Source organism: Python bivittatus, unplaced genomic scaffold (assembly GCF_059951505.1).
Source record: "Python bivittatus isolate LINGU-HERP-01145 unplaced genomic scaffold, Pbiv_v1 ctg000620_np1212, whole genome shotgun sequence".
Lineage (NCBI taxonomy): Eukaryota > Metazoa > Chordata > Lepidosauria > Squamata > Pythonidae > Python > Python bivittatus.
In genome coordinates this window covers 16858-32021 of record NW_028277089.1, presented here as the reverse complement: position 1 = coordinate 32021, position 15164 = coordinate 16858, and the positions used below count along the sequence as shown (strand labels likewise).

Below are 15164 nucleotides of genomic sequence, written 5' to 3'. Positions count from 1 at the left end.
GGCAATGCTTTACCTCACTGCTCTTTCTCCTGTTGGCTCCCTCAGAACAGCAGTGCCCAGGCTTTCCCCGTTCGTCTTGCAGGGTGACAAGGCTACCATTGACTGCTGGGTGGGCCAAGTCTTGCTTCTGAATCCAGAAGTGAGCAAAGGAGGTTTTAGCCACCAGGAGGCAGCCTCTGATCACCTTTTGCATCCGAAACTGCTCGTTAAGTTTTTGCACCACGGGACAACCTGGGGAGCAAGGCATCCCCTTGAACGTGGAAAGGGTCTTTCTCCAGTAGGCAGTGCTGCAGAGTGAATCTGTATAGGGGTCTGGGACCTTACGGGAAAGGGAAGGCAAGGATCTGGTGAGCCTGGAGAAGATGGGCAGTGACCACCCCTGACCACAGGGGCATGAGTCATGAGCATGGCCCTTCCTGTTAAGCTTCTCCCTTGACAGGAAGGTCACAATCTCCAGGGCCATCAGGGCAGGCTTGGCAGTGCCAGAGGAGGTGGTTCTAACTTGCAGCCAAAGCCCTCGAGCACCTAAGAAGTCACCAAAGTCAGCAGCACCTGGTGATTTGGAGTGGGGGGCACTGGTGTCCTTCCTGCTTCCTAACTCTCCAACCTGATAAATAGCAGTTCAAAGCACAAGAGAATGACAACTGCCCAAACTGAGAAAGCCCAAAGCTGCAGTTGGTGATTTTTTGCTCAGTTCCATTTTGGCTCAAGAATGACTTGGTGAACATAAACTAAATCCAGCCTCCACAGAATGCTGGACCTACTCAAGCAACTCGTATTTATTTATTCATTTATTTATTTGATTCATGTACAACTGCTCATCTCACCATAGCAACTCTGGGTGGCTAGCAGCATATAAAAACAATAAAAAATAACATCTGCAACAATAAACAATAGTATGTTTGACCCCAAATATATATACCCAAACATAATCTCATTGTATTTGGACACTCTACCCTTTAAAATTGTGAGAAAAATGAATTAATTAATTCACTTCACTATAAAACAAGAAAGTGTAAAAGACGATGAAGTGGGTTAATTGAATGGTTAATTTTAGGATCAATATTATATAAGGGTTGGGATTATATTAAAGTTTTAATGTTTTGTGTCAGGAAGGAACTGTCTAGTTTTGGTTTCTTTTTGGAAGAATATTGTAACGTGTAAGTAAATGTAAATGGGTAAATGTTTTCAAGTTACATGTGTCAATTTTATTTTGCAGTAGATTACAAAACTGTGGAACTTGACCATTTCTGAAGAGTACATTGGTTGTGGGGAATAGCCAAAAGAATTATATTGACAGATTGGAAAAATGCTATTATCCTAAACAGCAAAGACTGGATTCAGGAAATGTGTCATTTATCCATTTTTAAAAGGCTATTTTTCTCTTTTTGTTAATACTATTTCATAATTATTTTGTTGAATAATACTGGTTTTCTTTTGATTTGTTTTTGCATGCTGTTTTTTTTTCCTGTATTTCTCTTTTAAAATTGCAACAAGTTAAAAAAAAGAAAAAGAAGAGGAACAACTGAGGAAAAGTCATTCACCACAGCAGCCTGTGAAAAGGAGCCCCCAAAGCCAAACAGGGTTCCCCTTCCTGGACTTGTCTAGCCCTCCCCTCCATACCAAGGCGAGTGAAAAGGGGGGGCTGCTCCTTGGCGGGGGGCTGCGGGCATCTCTAGGCTATGGGCAGGCAACAAGGGCCTAGCTGAGTTGGCTGTTCCCCGGCTGCAGCCGCCCAGGGCTCCAGCAAGTCCCTCCCCCGCCCACCCCTCTAGCCTTCGCCTGTTCCCAAATAAGGGCACAAGCTTCGGCAGCAGCCACTGGAGGAGGGAGGCAGCCTGCCCCCTATTTCCCTCTGGGGAGAGGCTCAAAGAAGTGACATTGGCAAGCATCTCCCTCCCTGGGGGGAAAGGATCCTCCGCGTGCTTGGACTGAGGCTGGCAGCAGCTGGTACCGATCGACTCACAGACTCAGTGATGGCGAGAAGTGGGGGGGAGCCATATGCGCACAGGCACAGGCATCACTGGGGCCTGGGTGGAGCCCTTCTAGCGCCTGGACGTTCCCTGCTGCTGGGGGACCAAAAGCTGCAGAGAGAACCGGATTGGTTTGGCTGCCTGCAGGCCCAGCTGCAGGCAGGTGGGCGGAGTGGCTGGGACCCCCACCCACTCGCAGACCATGCTGGTCTGCATGGAGAGTTGAGAGCAGGCAAGGGGAAGGGCGGGCTGCTGCTGCTGCTGCTGCTGCTGCTGTGCTCAGCTGGCTGGTCTGCCGAAGACTCTTTCTCCAGGAACCAGCTTCCCACCCAGAGCAGCTGGAGCCCTTGAGAGCCCAGAATGTGACAAGCTGGGGGAGGGGGGAGGCAGGAAGGCTTCAAAGCTCAGTGCCACCTTTCCGACTGAAGTTGGTCCGAAACCTAGGAGTTTATCTGTTATTCCCTGATAGCTGGGGTCACTGCACGTCACACTAGGCTAAGAAGTGGCTGGCTGCGGAGTCGTGGATTTGCAAAAGAAGCAGTTTCTGAGTTTTCATGGGCCCTGGATAATCAAACGTGTTCAGCCAGAGAAAATCTAGCCCAACATGCTGTGGGAATGTAGCTGTCAGAGTCTGGACTGGCCGTTCAGCACAAGAGTGTGCAAATACAGCTGCAGCTTCTGGGTTATGCCCAGACCAGGCCACAGCCACAGCCAGGAGCTTCAAAGGGGGCAAGCCCTGTTCTGAGGTTGCCACTGGTGGCCAGGTTATTTTCCATTAGGGTCCCAGTCATGAGCTCCCATCTCCCCCCTCAACCTCTTTGGCACAGGCAGTAGTTGAGCACCTGGGGGAGAGAGCACTTTATTATAGGAGGGGAGGGGACCACAGCAAAGGCTGTCATCCACTGTACAGAGATTTACCCAGAGGGGAGGGAGCCTTAAGAATATTGTTAAAGTCAGGCCAGGGCATGGCTGGACAGGGGTGGCTGGGGGCAGAGGCGGCTGAAGCCAGTGCCCTGCAGACAGTGGAACCAGTCCAAGCTAGTGGAGGCAGCAAATTCTTCCAGCAGCTCAGCCCTCCGCAGCTGCCCAGCTTCACAGCCGCTTCACAGCCGCTTCGACACCCTCCTCCATGTTCCTCTGGCTGCTGGGACTTGTCCGGCGGAGGACGTGTTCTGTTCGGAGGCCTCTCAGCTTCTCCAGCAGCTCTCTGGTAAAGTCCTGGGGGGGGGGGTGGAGGAGAAGGAGGTTGAGTCCTACCATTCCTCTCCAGTAAGATGGAGAAGAGGTCTGGCACTGGGGGGGACTCAAGCTGGAGAGAGATCTCCCTTCCAGTAATGACTCCCAGGATCTGTGTAAGAGCAGCCAGCTAGTTCAAGACCGGCTCTGGCATGCCTAATTCCTGGGACTGGAACTCCAGGAATTACAAGGGACCACCCTTAAGGAGTCATGGGGTTGGGAGAGGGCCAGGGAACCCACAGGATGAAAGGGAGCATTACTGCACAAAGGACATGTTAATGCAATTCTTCAACTGAATATCAGAAAGCAACAATTACATAGCAGCTGGAAGTGTGGCATCTCTTGGTGAAAGCAACCCCACCCCCACCCCCATTTGCAGGCACACACATTCCACAGGACCCAGATAAAAGCCAGCAATTGCTAGTGCTCAGAAAGTGGACACCCACCTCTGTGTTGTTGTGGCATGACTCCAAGATGCCCTAAAAAGAAATTACAGTGAGGAACAGCCCCAAAGGATGGGGGCACAGCATTCCTTGAGTTTGGCCCTTTTAATTTCCAGCCTGGTTCTCAGCTTTACCCTTGAACTAAACCAGGAAAATCTCTCCCCATTAGTAATAGATCCCCTGAGCCCAGATCTAATTCGCAGCCTTCTTGTTTGCCATGAACAGTTAGTGCCCAGTTCTCTTTCCTTATCCTGTTCACATCCTAATTAGTATTTATTGCAAAATGGGATGTACCTATGCTAATTCCACATTAGGTATGTTTGCTTATTAATACACAGTGCAGGGTGAGATGAGTAATATGCATAATCCTCAGTGTCCAGAAATTAGCACCAGTGTTTTGGTACTTTCATGAGTATTAAAGCTCAGTACATTTGATAATTTGCTCACTGTCTGGCCCTGGAAATGACCCTGACCTCTTAGAATGGTAACTTCCTCAGAATTAGTCTGCACCACAGCCCACTGTTCAGCCTGTTGCTTGCTCGGTTGTAACACCGTGACTGGTTGGCCTCTGCTGTTTTTATAAACTAAAATTCATCAAGGCCTACATTTTCTCCTCCCTTCCCCTCCTGCTGGCAGGACCTAGGGAGTAAACCGTGCCTGTTCTGGACTCCTGCCTCTGAGTCAGCAGACTTGGTAATGTGAAGGAAGCTTACCTGTAATTTCTTGGCCCTCTCTTCATCTGTGTCCATCTCCAGGAGATCATCAATATTGACTTCATCTGGCATCTCATCTTCCTGCCACAAAACCAAAAGGATCAGGCTACGGGGCCCTTGTGACCAGTTCCATGGTAGCATCAGGAAGTGGATAAGAATTATGAGCGTGAGGACAGCTTTTTTACAATATCCCAGGTTCTGTGGCTTGTGCAACTCTTCAGTCGAATGGAAAGACATTTCATAGTTAGGACATAGCATGCATCTGGAATGGCAGAGTCTGCACATAGGCCAACCTGTATCTCTCTTTTTATGCAGGAGGAGGAGCACGCCTCCCCCCCCACCAACATCCCAGAGACTTGGCTGTTGCTTTTCCTCCAAATACAGGTAATCCTGGGAGCATAAGTACCCTTATGCAGCTGCTCCTCTTCTGCCTGCCACTAAAGAAGTGGTTGGTCCAATTGGAAGGGCCTGGCTCCATCTGCACCCACTTCCTCTGCAACTTCTCCATTAGTGTGCAGGGGGAAGGAGAATAGTCACAGCACTGCTGTCCTCTTGTACCAAGCAGCCCCAGGGTGCCAACCTACCACCACTTTCCAGCCCGGGGCTTGCTTCCCTCCCGCAGAACTGGCCTGCCAGCTGAACTTCTTCCCTCCCAGATTCCCCAGGGAGGCAAAAAAGCAACCCAGATGGTAACCCGCTCCTTTCATGGGAGGATTCGAGATGTCTCTCTTATAGCTAGGCCAGGCTCCCCACCCCCACCCCGAGGAATTCTTTCTAGGCAAGGGGAATATCAGGAACTGGAGGCGGAGAATGGGATGCATTTCTCTTGCCTCCAAAGACCGATGACCCTTCTCTGCAAGCCCAGCTCCCACTTCTTCATGTGAGCCACAGCAAGGTTGACCTCACTTTTCAAAGCCAAGACCCCTTGCAAGAAAGAACCATGAAGCCCATTTGGAGCTTGGCAGATAACAGCCCTCCAGTCGCTCTGGACTGCAACTCCCACAATCCTAGTCTGAAGTCAATGAAAGCAGATGTCCAGAACTTCTGATGTCTTTCTCAGCAGGGCCAGCTGAGTGAGGGCATTTCTTCCATGTCCCAAGCTCTCTGCTGAGTGAGGGCATTTCTGAATTTGCCCTCAAGACCCCAGGAAAAGCCTGATTCCCACACCAGGACCCAAGTGCCTGGTCCCTGGAAAGATGGGTGAATGGGGTGGGTAGAAGGCAAAACCACCATAATTCTGCAGCACCGCTTCCCCTCCGAGTCTGAGCGCCAGGCAGTCGCAATGATAACTCTATTTCTCCTGGCCCAGAGCCACAACATGCTCCAATCTCTTTAGCATTAAAATCCCACCAAGCAAAAAGCAGGAGCCAGGCATTCCGACTAATCTATTTAAGGCTGGACGAAGACTGCTTGCCAAAAGGACTGCGAGCCCCCGGGAGCCTTTCCCCACCTTCCTCTCCTTCACAGCTACAGCGCCGTCCTGACCGTCTCCCACCCAAGCCTCTAGACTGTGGCGCCCCCTCAGCAGATGGGCCTCCCTATAAGGCAGATGGCTCCCCAGAGCCCCCGAGGAGCAGCGCCTGCAGTAGTACAAGCAGCTGGGCGGGAGGAAGGGGAGGGGGTCCCAAAGACCCTTAACGTTAACCCCATCGTGGCCTTGAGGAACCGCACGGAGGCCAGAGTTGAAGGCGGGCGGGTCGGGCGCTCTTCCAGCAGCCCAGGAAGGGAGCGCGGCCGCAGGCCGGCTTAGACGGCAAGCTGCGATGGCACTCGAGACCCTTTGGCCACAAGGATCCCGCTATCCCAAGCGGGCCGGTCTACGCGCGTCCCCCAAACGACAAGACTGCCTCCTCACCCGTCCTCGGTACAGCTCCTCCAGGCGGCCATCAATCCACTTTTCCGTGTCAAGGCGCCGCTGCAGTTCCCGTCGGTTATACTTAACAGTGACCCGCGCTTGGCGCCTCTGGATGCCTGGGCTGGAGGCCCCTTCTGTGCGGTTCCCTCCGGGAGAGAGGCCGGCAGAACGGGCCGGCGACGCGCGCCCCAAGCGCCTCCCCACCCGCTCCGCCGCCATCGCTCGTTCCGCCAGCTAGACGGGGCGTCCGCCGCCTTCCCCCGCCTTATAGCAGGCAGGGGCGGAGCTCTGGGCTCCAGCCCCTCCCTCGGGGCGAGGGGTGCCGTCCTGCTCTGGTGGCAGAGGGCTGCTGCCTAGGCAGGGGATCGCCGGTCTCCCGGTTACCCAAGGGGCGACCTGCCGCTCGTGCGGGCCGCCCTGAGAGACGGAGGCGTGAGGCCTAGCTCTGGCGGGCAGGAACCGAGTGACCCTTGCGGGGCCTCCCTTTTCCAGAGCTGATCCTTCTGTGCCGCCGCCGCCGCCGCCAAGGGGCCTCTGAAGCTCCGGGTTCCAGTTACGTTACAGCAATTAGTGGTCGATCGGCCGCTTCCCCCTCCTCGGGGCTGTAGCCGGCGATGTTCTTAACATTTTCTGAGTAATGCCAGTTACCAAGAGCTTGGGCCTGGCACTCCACCAGCTATGAGCCCCCCGCCGCCCTTTTAATGGGTTGCCAGCAGGGCCCTCTCTCCTAGACGCCGTGCTGCAAAATGCTTGCCTTCCACAGGCGAGTGTCACCGAACTACCTGCGATTCGGTCCCATCTCTGGAAAAAGCCGGCGGCTTCGCTCTTTGAGTTCCTGGCGCCAGACTCAAACAAGGCTGCTCTGCTCGGACCGTTTGATTCGGACTCAGAAGCTGAGACGAGAGCGCCGCTGCAGTGCTGCTTCGGCCCCAGCGGGGAGCAAGACGACCCCTCCCACCCTGCCTGGGCAGTTCCACCACAGCCAAGTCATTATGCAAGTACTGTACCATTTGGCGAAACGACCCCCCTCCCAAAGAGGTACGACTTTTTCAGGAAGCCTCCCAGCAGCGGGGGCTAACCCAAGCGAAGGCCTCCGTGACCGCGTACGCGGTTCCAACGCAGAGCAGGTTTCCGGGCACGAAAGGGGGCCCTCCCTACCGAGCTGCAGGACCCCCCAACTCCCACCTCGGCAAAAAGGAGGTTGGAGAGCTAAGGAGGGAGGAGGGAAAAGGCGGATGGATGGACAGAAGACAGAAGAAAGGCAAGGAGGGAAGAAACGGGGACCCCAGCACCCTTTGCCTGGAGCCTCTTCCCAAGGCCAGGGGACGGAAGCTGGTGGAGGAGAAACGGAAAGTGGATGAGGCTTCCCGCGGAAGCCATCCCAGAACCAGACAGTATGCGAGGGCACTGTGTGCAGGGACGGGGAACCAGGAGGAGCGGGCCGGACCGTAGCCCTGCCCCGGGTGCGCCTGATCGGTCTTCAACCTGTGCCTGGCAGGTTTCTCCATCCGGGACTTTCCTACCAGTACTACGTGATTGTCCGCACCCTATGCAAAATAGGTGGGCGTGGACTATCCGCCCTCCAGACAGGTGCGGTAGGGACAGGGGCGGCCTCGCTGGTTGTGACGTCAGCCCCCGTGATTGGCGCCCGGAGAGCGATGGGCGTGGCTCACCTGCGGGGTCCGGCAGCCGTCGCGGCCCAGCGGGCAGCTTTGTCCGGGACGGCGGCGCGATGGGGTGTGAGAAGAGTCTAGCGCTGTTGGTCACGTTGGCGGCTGCGCTGGTGGCCGCAGAGTCGCTTCCAGGTAAGAGAGCGCGCCCCGGGGCTGCTCCCCTGCCCCGGCCTTGGGGAAGAGTCGTTCTGCCCGTCCGTTCTTGCGGTGGCCAGCCTTCGTTGCCGATCGTCGGGAGGGTTCCTGCGCTGTGTCCCGGGCCTGCTGAGGCCTGCTCTGCCAACGCCCTGCCCCCCCCCCCCCTTGAGCGCTCCGCCAGGTTTCTCTGGTGCGCAGGCCGGTCTCGGACGTGCCCCCCCGAAGAGATCGGCCGCGCTGTGGGCCGCCTTAACCCCCCCCCCCGCTTAGACTTTTTCCTGCCCCGGTTGTCGGGTGTCCCAAGTGCGGGGGGGGGAGGGAAGGATCAGAGAAAGCCAAATCTCAACTCTTCCTCCCCCCCCCCTTCCCCGGCCGCTGCTGTGTCTGGGAGATGAGGGCCTCTCCAAGGAGGAGCCCCCGCTATTCCTTCCTGTGCCCGGCTGGAGGGGCACCGGTCTGGCAGTTCCATTGGGCGGGATCCACCCCCATCCAGAGGCACAGTCCGGAGGGACTGCCCTTTTGCCCTACTGTGGTGGTGCTCCTCCCCTTTGTTCTGGCCCGGCTCAGGAGGAAATGGCAGCCTCTTGCCAGGCCTGTCTTGGGCCCATCAGGGGTTTAGACATCTGGCAGCCTGAGAGAGGCACGCAGGCTGGTGTTCTTTCCAATGCTGTCCTGGGCCTCTCTGGGGCCAAGGAGGCTGAATCCCCCACTGGGCGCAGGAGAGTATCTCTTGGCGGTTCTTCCCTTCCCTTCGTTGTGGAGAGAAGAGAAGCTACAGCTGGAGCTGCTGCCTCCTCCACTGGGGGACTGGGGGCACAAGAAGGCATCGGGGTGGCTGCCCTTCTGGTGAACCCCCACGGATAGGATGTTCAGTGAAACCTGATCTGGTGGGATGGGCCAACCCGCCCTGAACCAGTTCGGCCTGTTAGGGTGAGGCCACCCTAGGACTTGTGTCTGAGTCACCTGGCTCAGAGTGATTGTTCGCTGGGGAAAGCTGGTGCCATTTGGACTTCCGCCTGCATCCAGCCTCTGGGGCTGCTGATGTCACTTCCACCCACTTAGACCAGCAAAGGGGGACACCAGGACGCTTTCAGCTGCCTTTGTTGCCAGGGCAGCATGACCACGGGGCACGCCCCCTTAGCTGAATTTGGCGTGTTGAGAAGGGAGCAGAAGCCGAGGGTCCTTCTCTCTCTGGGGGGTTGATGCCGCAGGAGGTTTTTGGTGGGCCAGTCTGTTGGCGCCTTCCAGCAGCAACTTGGGTGGGATCCTTGGGGCCACAAACATTGCACAAGGGGAGTAAAACGCAGAGCTAAGGTCTTCCTTTTCTGACGCTCACAATCTGCCCAAACCATTCCTGCACAAAATCCCTAATTCTGATCATCTGAAATAGAGCAGGCTTAGTCCCTTGTAACATTTCATTCAGGTCAGTCAAAAATTGGAGGACCTCACAGCCACATTTTGAACTTCACTACGCCCGAAGCTTCAGACACAGTCCAGGTTAATTCGGGGGGCTTCCAAATTAGCTGAAGGTGGATTTGGACACTTTCCAAATTGGGGTCTGACCTAAAACTTGTGAAGTTATAGACGGAACGTTTGTAGGCATCTCGCTGTGAAGAGAAAAAGCCTAGAGAGTTGTAGTTACGATAAATCTCACACCAGGCAACACGTGTTGCTGAATAAGATTCTCCTGTGCTCTCCAAAGGCCTTTCGCTTGGAGACCTCGCTCACTCCAGAGCGGCCCCCGCTTCTCTCCAGGTGCCTGTCACCTTCCCCGCTCTTCTCCGTGGAAATCACTCCTCCTGCAGACTTTATTTCTGGGCAGTTCCAAAAGCAAGCTAGGGAGTGCCCACTTATTTCCTTTCGTGGATCACTGGTGGGCTAGGAATCTGCCCAGGCACTTGGTCTGCAAGACTTGAGACTCAGACCTCAGAAACGGTGCATTTGTGGGACATGGTGGTGCATTTGTGGGGAGTGGCAACCTAGAGTGTTCCCAGAAGAGGCACATTTGAGCCTGGCCTGCCTCTGGCCCTTCCTTCTCTCCAAAGATAAGGACGCTAACCCTCCCCCCTGAAAACTACACAATGGGAAATGCCAGGTTGCTGGAAAGTCTAAAGTGGGTCAGCTGCAGCTGTGGATGCAGGTGGTATAAGGACCCAAAGAGCAGTGGGCTGTATTGGTGGTCGCAATCCTGCGGGATTTGCTAATGCCAGTGGGAGAGGGAGATGATCCAGGGTGGCAGCCTGCCAATTCCTTTCCTTTCCTAAGCAATCTTTGCTGGTGGGCATGCCAGCTGGACCAGTGATGGAACCCAGAATCTTAGGGAGCTACGGGCTGGACCCCCAGCATTATTTTCCACTCTCCCGTGACAAATGGTCACATGCACAGATAAGGAGGTTTTCTCTTTCCATTAGAACAGTTAAAGAGTTTCCTACAATTAACTGTAGGATTAGGGAAATACTTTAAATCTTCAACAACCGAATAAAAATATAGGGTAACTATTCAACATGCTCTAAGAGAAATGTTCTTCAATAATGCCAGTCTTACAAATACATGAAAGTGTACATGTGCAGAAAAGCCAAAGGCAAAGTTTCTGAGTTTCAGATTTTTGAATGCTATTCCGCCAAGTAAATTATCACTGTTACTGCTTTGTTATTATTAAGTCAGGTCGACTTACATAGGGGGATCATATCAATACCTGTGAGGTGGAGGGGATAGTAGATCTCACTGGTCCAAGTCCAGCACCTCATTTATAATCTTGCATTGGTTCACAACCCTACCTGCTTAGCTTTTCCAGGCCAATCTGGAGGGAGTTACACCACACTGTTGGAGTCCTGAGCAGCTCCTGCTGGGCGGCAGCTAAGTGTTGGGGTGCCCCTGAATGCCATCAGAAGCTCACCCAGGGAACAATATTTGAGCTGTGGAGGTTCCCTTCTTGGCAACTTGCCCCTCCCAGGCCACCTCCTTCCATGGACCTCTCTTTGCTTTCAGACCGATGTCACTCACCCAAGGTGGTGGGCCCTTGTCGGGCGTCCTTCCATCGGTGGTGGTACAATGCCACCAGTCAGATGTGCCAGGAATTCATTTTTGGGGGTTGCAAAGCCAATGCCAACAACTTCGTCTCAAAACAGGACTGCCTCCAGATATGTGTCACAGGTGAGCATATCACAGAGAGTTGCCAGAGGGAATTTGGGGGAAAGCATATTCGGTCTTTGTGAACGCAGTGCTTGCTGCTGCTTCTGCAAATCTCTCCTCTTTTCCTACTGCCACCACTAGGAGCACATGGCTCCTGCTGGCTTTCTTCCTTCCATGCCTCTTGGTTTACACTCTACCCAAATTCTTAGCCCTGTGAGCAAGCAGCTTGCAGTGATTCTTCCTCCTCCTCCAAATCGATAAAGTGACTTGTGCTAGAAATCCCCAGTTGGTTCCTGGTAAGTGAGGTAGTTGAGGTCTCCATCAGGAATGCAGCTTCAAACTGAAATACAGCAGATTTCTCTCTGGAGCAGCAGCCAGACGAAGGCTGAATGCGCAGAGGTCTTCCCGGGGATTCTGTCAACGCTGCTCATCTCTCTCTCTGGGCAAGAGCAGCCGAAAGTTGAGAGTGTTCTGGGTCAGAACAGGCCGCCAAGCCTCTTGGTGGAACTCCCTTCAGAAGACTGTAGCTCTGTGTGTCTGATGCTGGAATTGTCTTGGCTTTCAGATGGAGGTGCAGAGGCAACTGTGGTACCTAGTTCGCCAGCCACTAAAGGTAAGGTTCCTGTGGTAATGTGTGGGGCTAGAAGGATGGACAGGAGTCAGGACCTCGAGTGGCTCCTCCCAGAGCACACCTGGGGTGGAGGCTGGTGTCTCCCAGAATATACAGCTCCTTAATGCTGCCTCCATGGCCAAGGCTCTGCTGTAGAGCCTCTCTGCAACCTACAAAGCCTGAGATCTCTTGAGGTCTTGCTGCAAGCTATGTCTTACCCACTGCTCGGCACAAGGCTACCTTTTGGGGAGTGGGGCAGGCTGGCCAGTTAACCAGAAATGCCAGGGCCTCTAGGACCTTTGATGTGCAAGTTAGGGGCTTCAAAAGCTGGGAGTGGCCCAGGTCTGGAAGTGGGGAGGGCCTGGAAAGTATCAGGAGCCAGCTTTTGCCAGAGAGGTGACCGTTGGCTAACGGCTCTGCATTCCTCCCCAGTGGCTGCCTCGAGAGTCCGCCATCACCAGGAACCCAGTGACAACAGGCCTGGCTTCGCAGGTAAGATGGCACCTACCTTTCCCAGACCCTGGACTGCCCTTCTCCCTTCAGTGGGCTAAGGCAAGAACAAACTGTTTCCCCCCCAGAATTCTGTGCTGCGCCCCGGGCAGTGGGTCCCTGCCGTGCCTCCTTCCTGCGCTGGTACTTTGACATAGAGACACGAATGTGCAAGATGTTCATCTATGGTGGCTGCCGTGGCAACAAGAACAACTATCTCTTTGAGGAGCACTGCTGGAGCCAGTGCACAGGTGACAAAGGTAACACCTGCACCCCCCCCCGGCCGTCTTGCATTTTCTTTCCCAGAGCAGCTGGCACACTCATGACCCAAAGTGGTTTGGGAAAGTCCAGGTTCCCCTGCCCAACTGTAGTGGCCAGAAGGCCAGCCTGGACTCCTGTTCTTTCCTCATCAAGCTCCAATTTGCCCTGCCAACTTGCTCTGCTTGCTTTCTGCCACTTTTCACCAGTTTCTCTTTGTCTTCTCTGGCTTTTAGAGATAACCGAAGAACCAGAAGACATTGATGCACACACTCACCTCCCGTCTGAACCCTTTGGCTTCTCCACCAGAGGTGCGTAGCTAGTCTTCTGCTGAGGGTGCTGGGACCACCTGAGGGGGGAAGTGGAGTCCCGTGCCACACCTCTGCTCTCGAGCCGGTTCAATCCAGGAGGGGCCTTGGACTTCTGGGGCACCTCGGCGGGTTTGTTCCTGGGGCTGCTGGTTTGTACAGCAGAACTCTTTGCAGTTCTTCTGAGAAGGGAAGGGCTGCTGGCTGGGGGGATTCTGCTCATGGCATGGCCACAGCTCCTCCAGCGGAGGAAGTCGGATCACTTACACATTCCCTTTCTGTCAAGCACTCCTGCGGGGAAGCGGCGGCACTCGGGTGGAGAAGTTCTCATTCTGGACAAGTAGACCAAAGCTGTACCAGTTGCCTTGCCAACCAAGCAGGCAAGAGGGAGGCTCCCCTGATTCCTGAAAGTCCAGCCTCTTTCCTGCTCCTCCTGATGCTCTGCCTCTCTCTCTTCCACAGCTGTGGTCCTGGCAGTTCTTCTGGCCATCCTGGTTGCCATCCTGCTGGGGTCTATGGTGGTTTTCTTTGTCAAGATCTGCCAGAAGAACCCCGAGCTGTCTGTGGGAACAGTGTGGAGCACCCTGGACGACAAGGAATACCTGATGAGCAATGCCTACACACTTTGAGAGAGCTGCCTAGGTGCGCTCTCAGAACACGCCAGGAACCGCAGCAGCATGTAAATACTAGAGCAGGTGGCCTGGCCTGGCCTTGCCTTGCCTTTGTAGAAAACACGCGGATCATTCCTCTTTCACCTGTCAGCTTTGTTCACCAGAGGCTTCCCGGTGCAGCTTGGCCACCGCTGACTCCGAGGGGTGGCGCTGTCTGCCCCCTTCTCCTGCCTCCACGGGAGTCTGGAGGGGAGCTGCGGACAGTGCCCCTCCTGCTCTCCGGAGCCAGCAAGGACTCACCACTTGATGCACTGCCCTGCCCTGCCTTGCCTTCCCTCTGGGTGACTGTATCTCACCTAATCCTGCCCCCACTTGGTGTCCTCTTCGTGTGTTGGGACAGCAACTCCCAGAACCCCAGCCAGAGCAGCTGGTGGTCGTTTGGGCTGGAAGTCCTGAGAGATGTTGATCTGGGGGGTGCAGCTGTGTCCTGCAGGCATTAGTTCTGTTGGGGAAAGAAGGGGGGCAGGACTGCTAAAGCACTTTTCTCCAGGAGGAAAAGTTTTGGGTACGTTCCCATCTCTGCTCCCAACATGCTTCCCCAGAATTAATCCAGTGTGTCTGAGAGACCCGGAGGCACTGCTTTCCCTCTCTTAAGCTGGGCGGGCCCAACTACTATATCACCATATCCATGCATTTTTGTGGGGCAGGGAATTAGTCTGCATAAAGCAGCTACTGCTTGTGGACCGTGGGTCCTACCCCAAGAACAGTGCTTCTGCAGCAGTTTCCACAAGGGCTCTGCCAAATCCCGCTTCCCTGGGAGACACCAGTGAGTAGTGCTGAGTGTCACGAACATGGCCGAGCTAGTATAGTACAACGGGTGCGAGATCCTCCAATTTGGGGGCCAGGAAGGGAAAACAGCAAGGCACGAAGCCTCCGTCCAACAGCTCGTTGGACCAGTCACTCTGGGCGGGGGCGGGCGGGGGCCTCGGGCACCCTTAGTTCACTGCTCAGCATGGCTTAAGCTCAGCCCTTCTCCAAAAAGTCCATGGCTCTTCCTCGCCAGACCAGTGCCTTTCTCCCTTTCTTTTGGGAGGCTGCCCAGTCTTGCTCCATTTTCCAGGCTCCACCTTCTTGAGATCATTAGATGCAACAAGCTGGTTGTTGAGGCTGAAGGATCGGCTGGCACGTTCCTTTCTGCCCCAAGCCCGCCAGCTTTAGAGAGACGGACAGCTTTAGGCTCGCAGACCCTGGTCCACCCAAAACTTTCATCCCTCTGGCTTTGCGAGGAAGCAGAGAGTGGTTGGGGGGGTGTCCTTCAAGTGCTCCCTCCCTCCCCAGCACTGAGGCAACTGATGGCCTTTGATTGCACTTTTAGGAAGAGCAGCTGCTGCTGCAAACATTTCCACCTTGTATTTCAGCTCTGCTCCTTCCCTTGTTGCGGCCTTTGCCAAAAGTTTATCAGGGAAGGGTCTGTTTCCAGCCTGCAAGACAGATCTTCACTGAGTTACAGAGCTGGTTCCTGCGAAGCCCCCCCCCCGCTGCAGAGGCATCTCACTGAGCAAGGTTCTACCTGGCTAGCTTTAAATGGGTTTTTATACTTTTTTAAAACAAATCAAATCTCTTTAGGGACTCTTCTTTTAATTTGTGTTTTTAGTAATGAAGGGACTCTGAATAAAGTAGAGTAACTAAGCTTCTTTTGTGTAACAAATGGCTTAGTGTTGTAAG

At 54.4% G+C, this 15164-nt stretch overlaps 2 protein-coding genes across 2 annotated transcripts; one reads left to right on the top strand and one right to left on the bottom strand.

Moving 5' to 3' along the window:
- Window positions 1-1374: 1374 nt before the first annotated feature.
- On the bottom strand, window positions 1375-7666 carry LOC103054821 (protein phosphatase 1 regulatory subunit 14A-like). Its single transcript, XM_007433790.3, has 4 exons — window positions 6221-7666; window positions 4366-4446; window positions 3656-3688; window positions 1375-3191 (listed from the first exon to the last, which is right to left on the bottom strand). Exons 1-4 carry the CDS (start codon window positions 6437-6439, stop codon window positions 3066-3068), a joined length of 459 nt encoding a protein of 152 aa, XP_007433852.1. The 5' UTR covers window positions 6440-7666; the 3' UTR covers window positions 1375-3065.
- A 45-nt stretch (window positions 7667-7711) lies between these two features.
- Window positions 7712-15129, top strand: SPINT2 (serine peptidase inhibitor, Kunitz type 2). The gene is made up of 7 exons (XM_007433791.4): window positions 7712-8025; window positions 11020-11184; window positions 11729-11776; window positions 12206-12265; window positions 12352-12522; window positions 12757-12831; window positions 13291-15129. Exons 1-7 carry the CDS (start codon window positions 7770-7772, stop codon window positions 13455-13457), a joined length of 942 nt encoding a protein of 313 aa, XP_007433853.2. The 5' UTR covers window positions 7712-7769; the 3' UTR covers window positions 13458-15129.
- The last annotated feature ends 35 nt before the right edge of the window (window positions 15130-15164 follow it).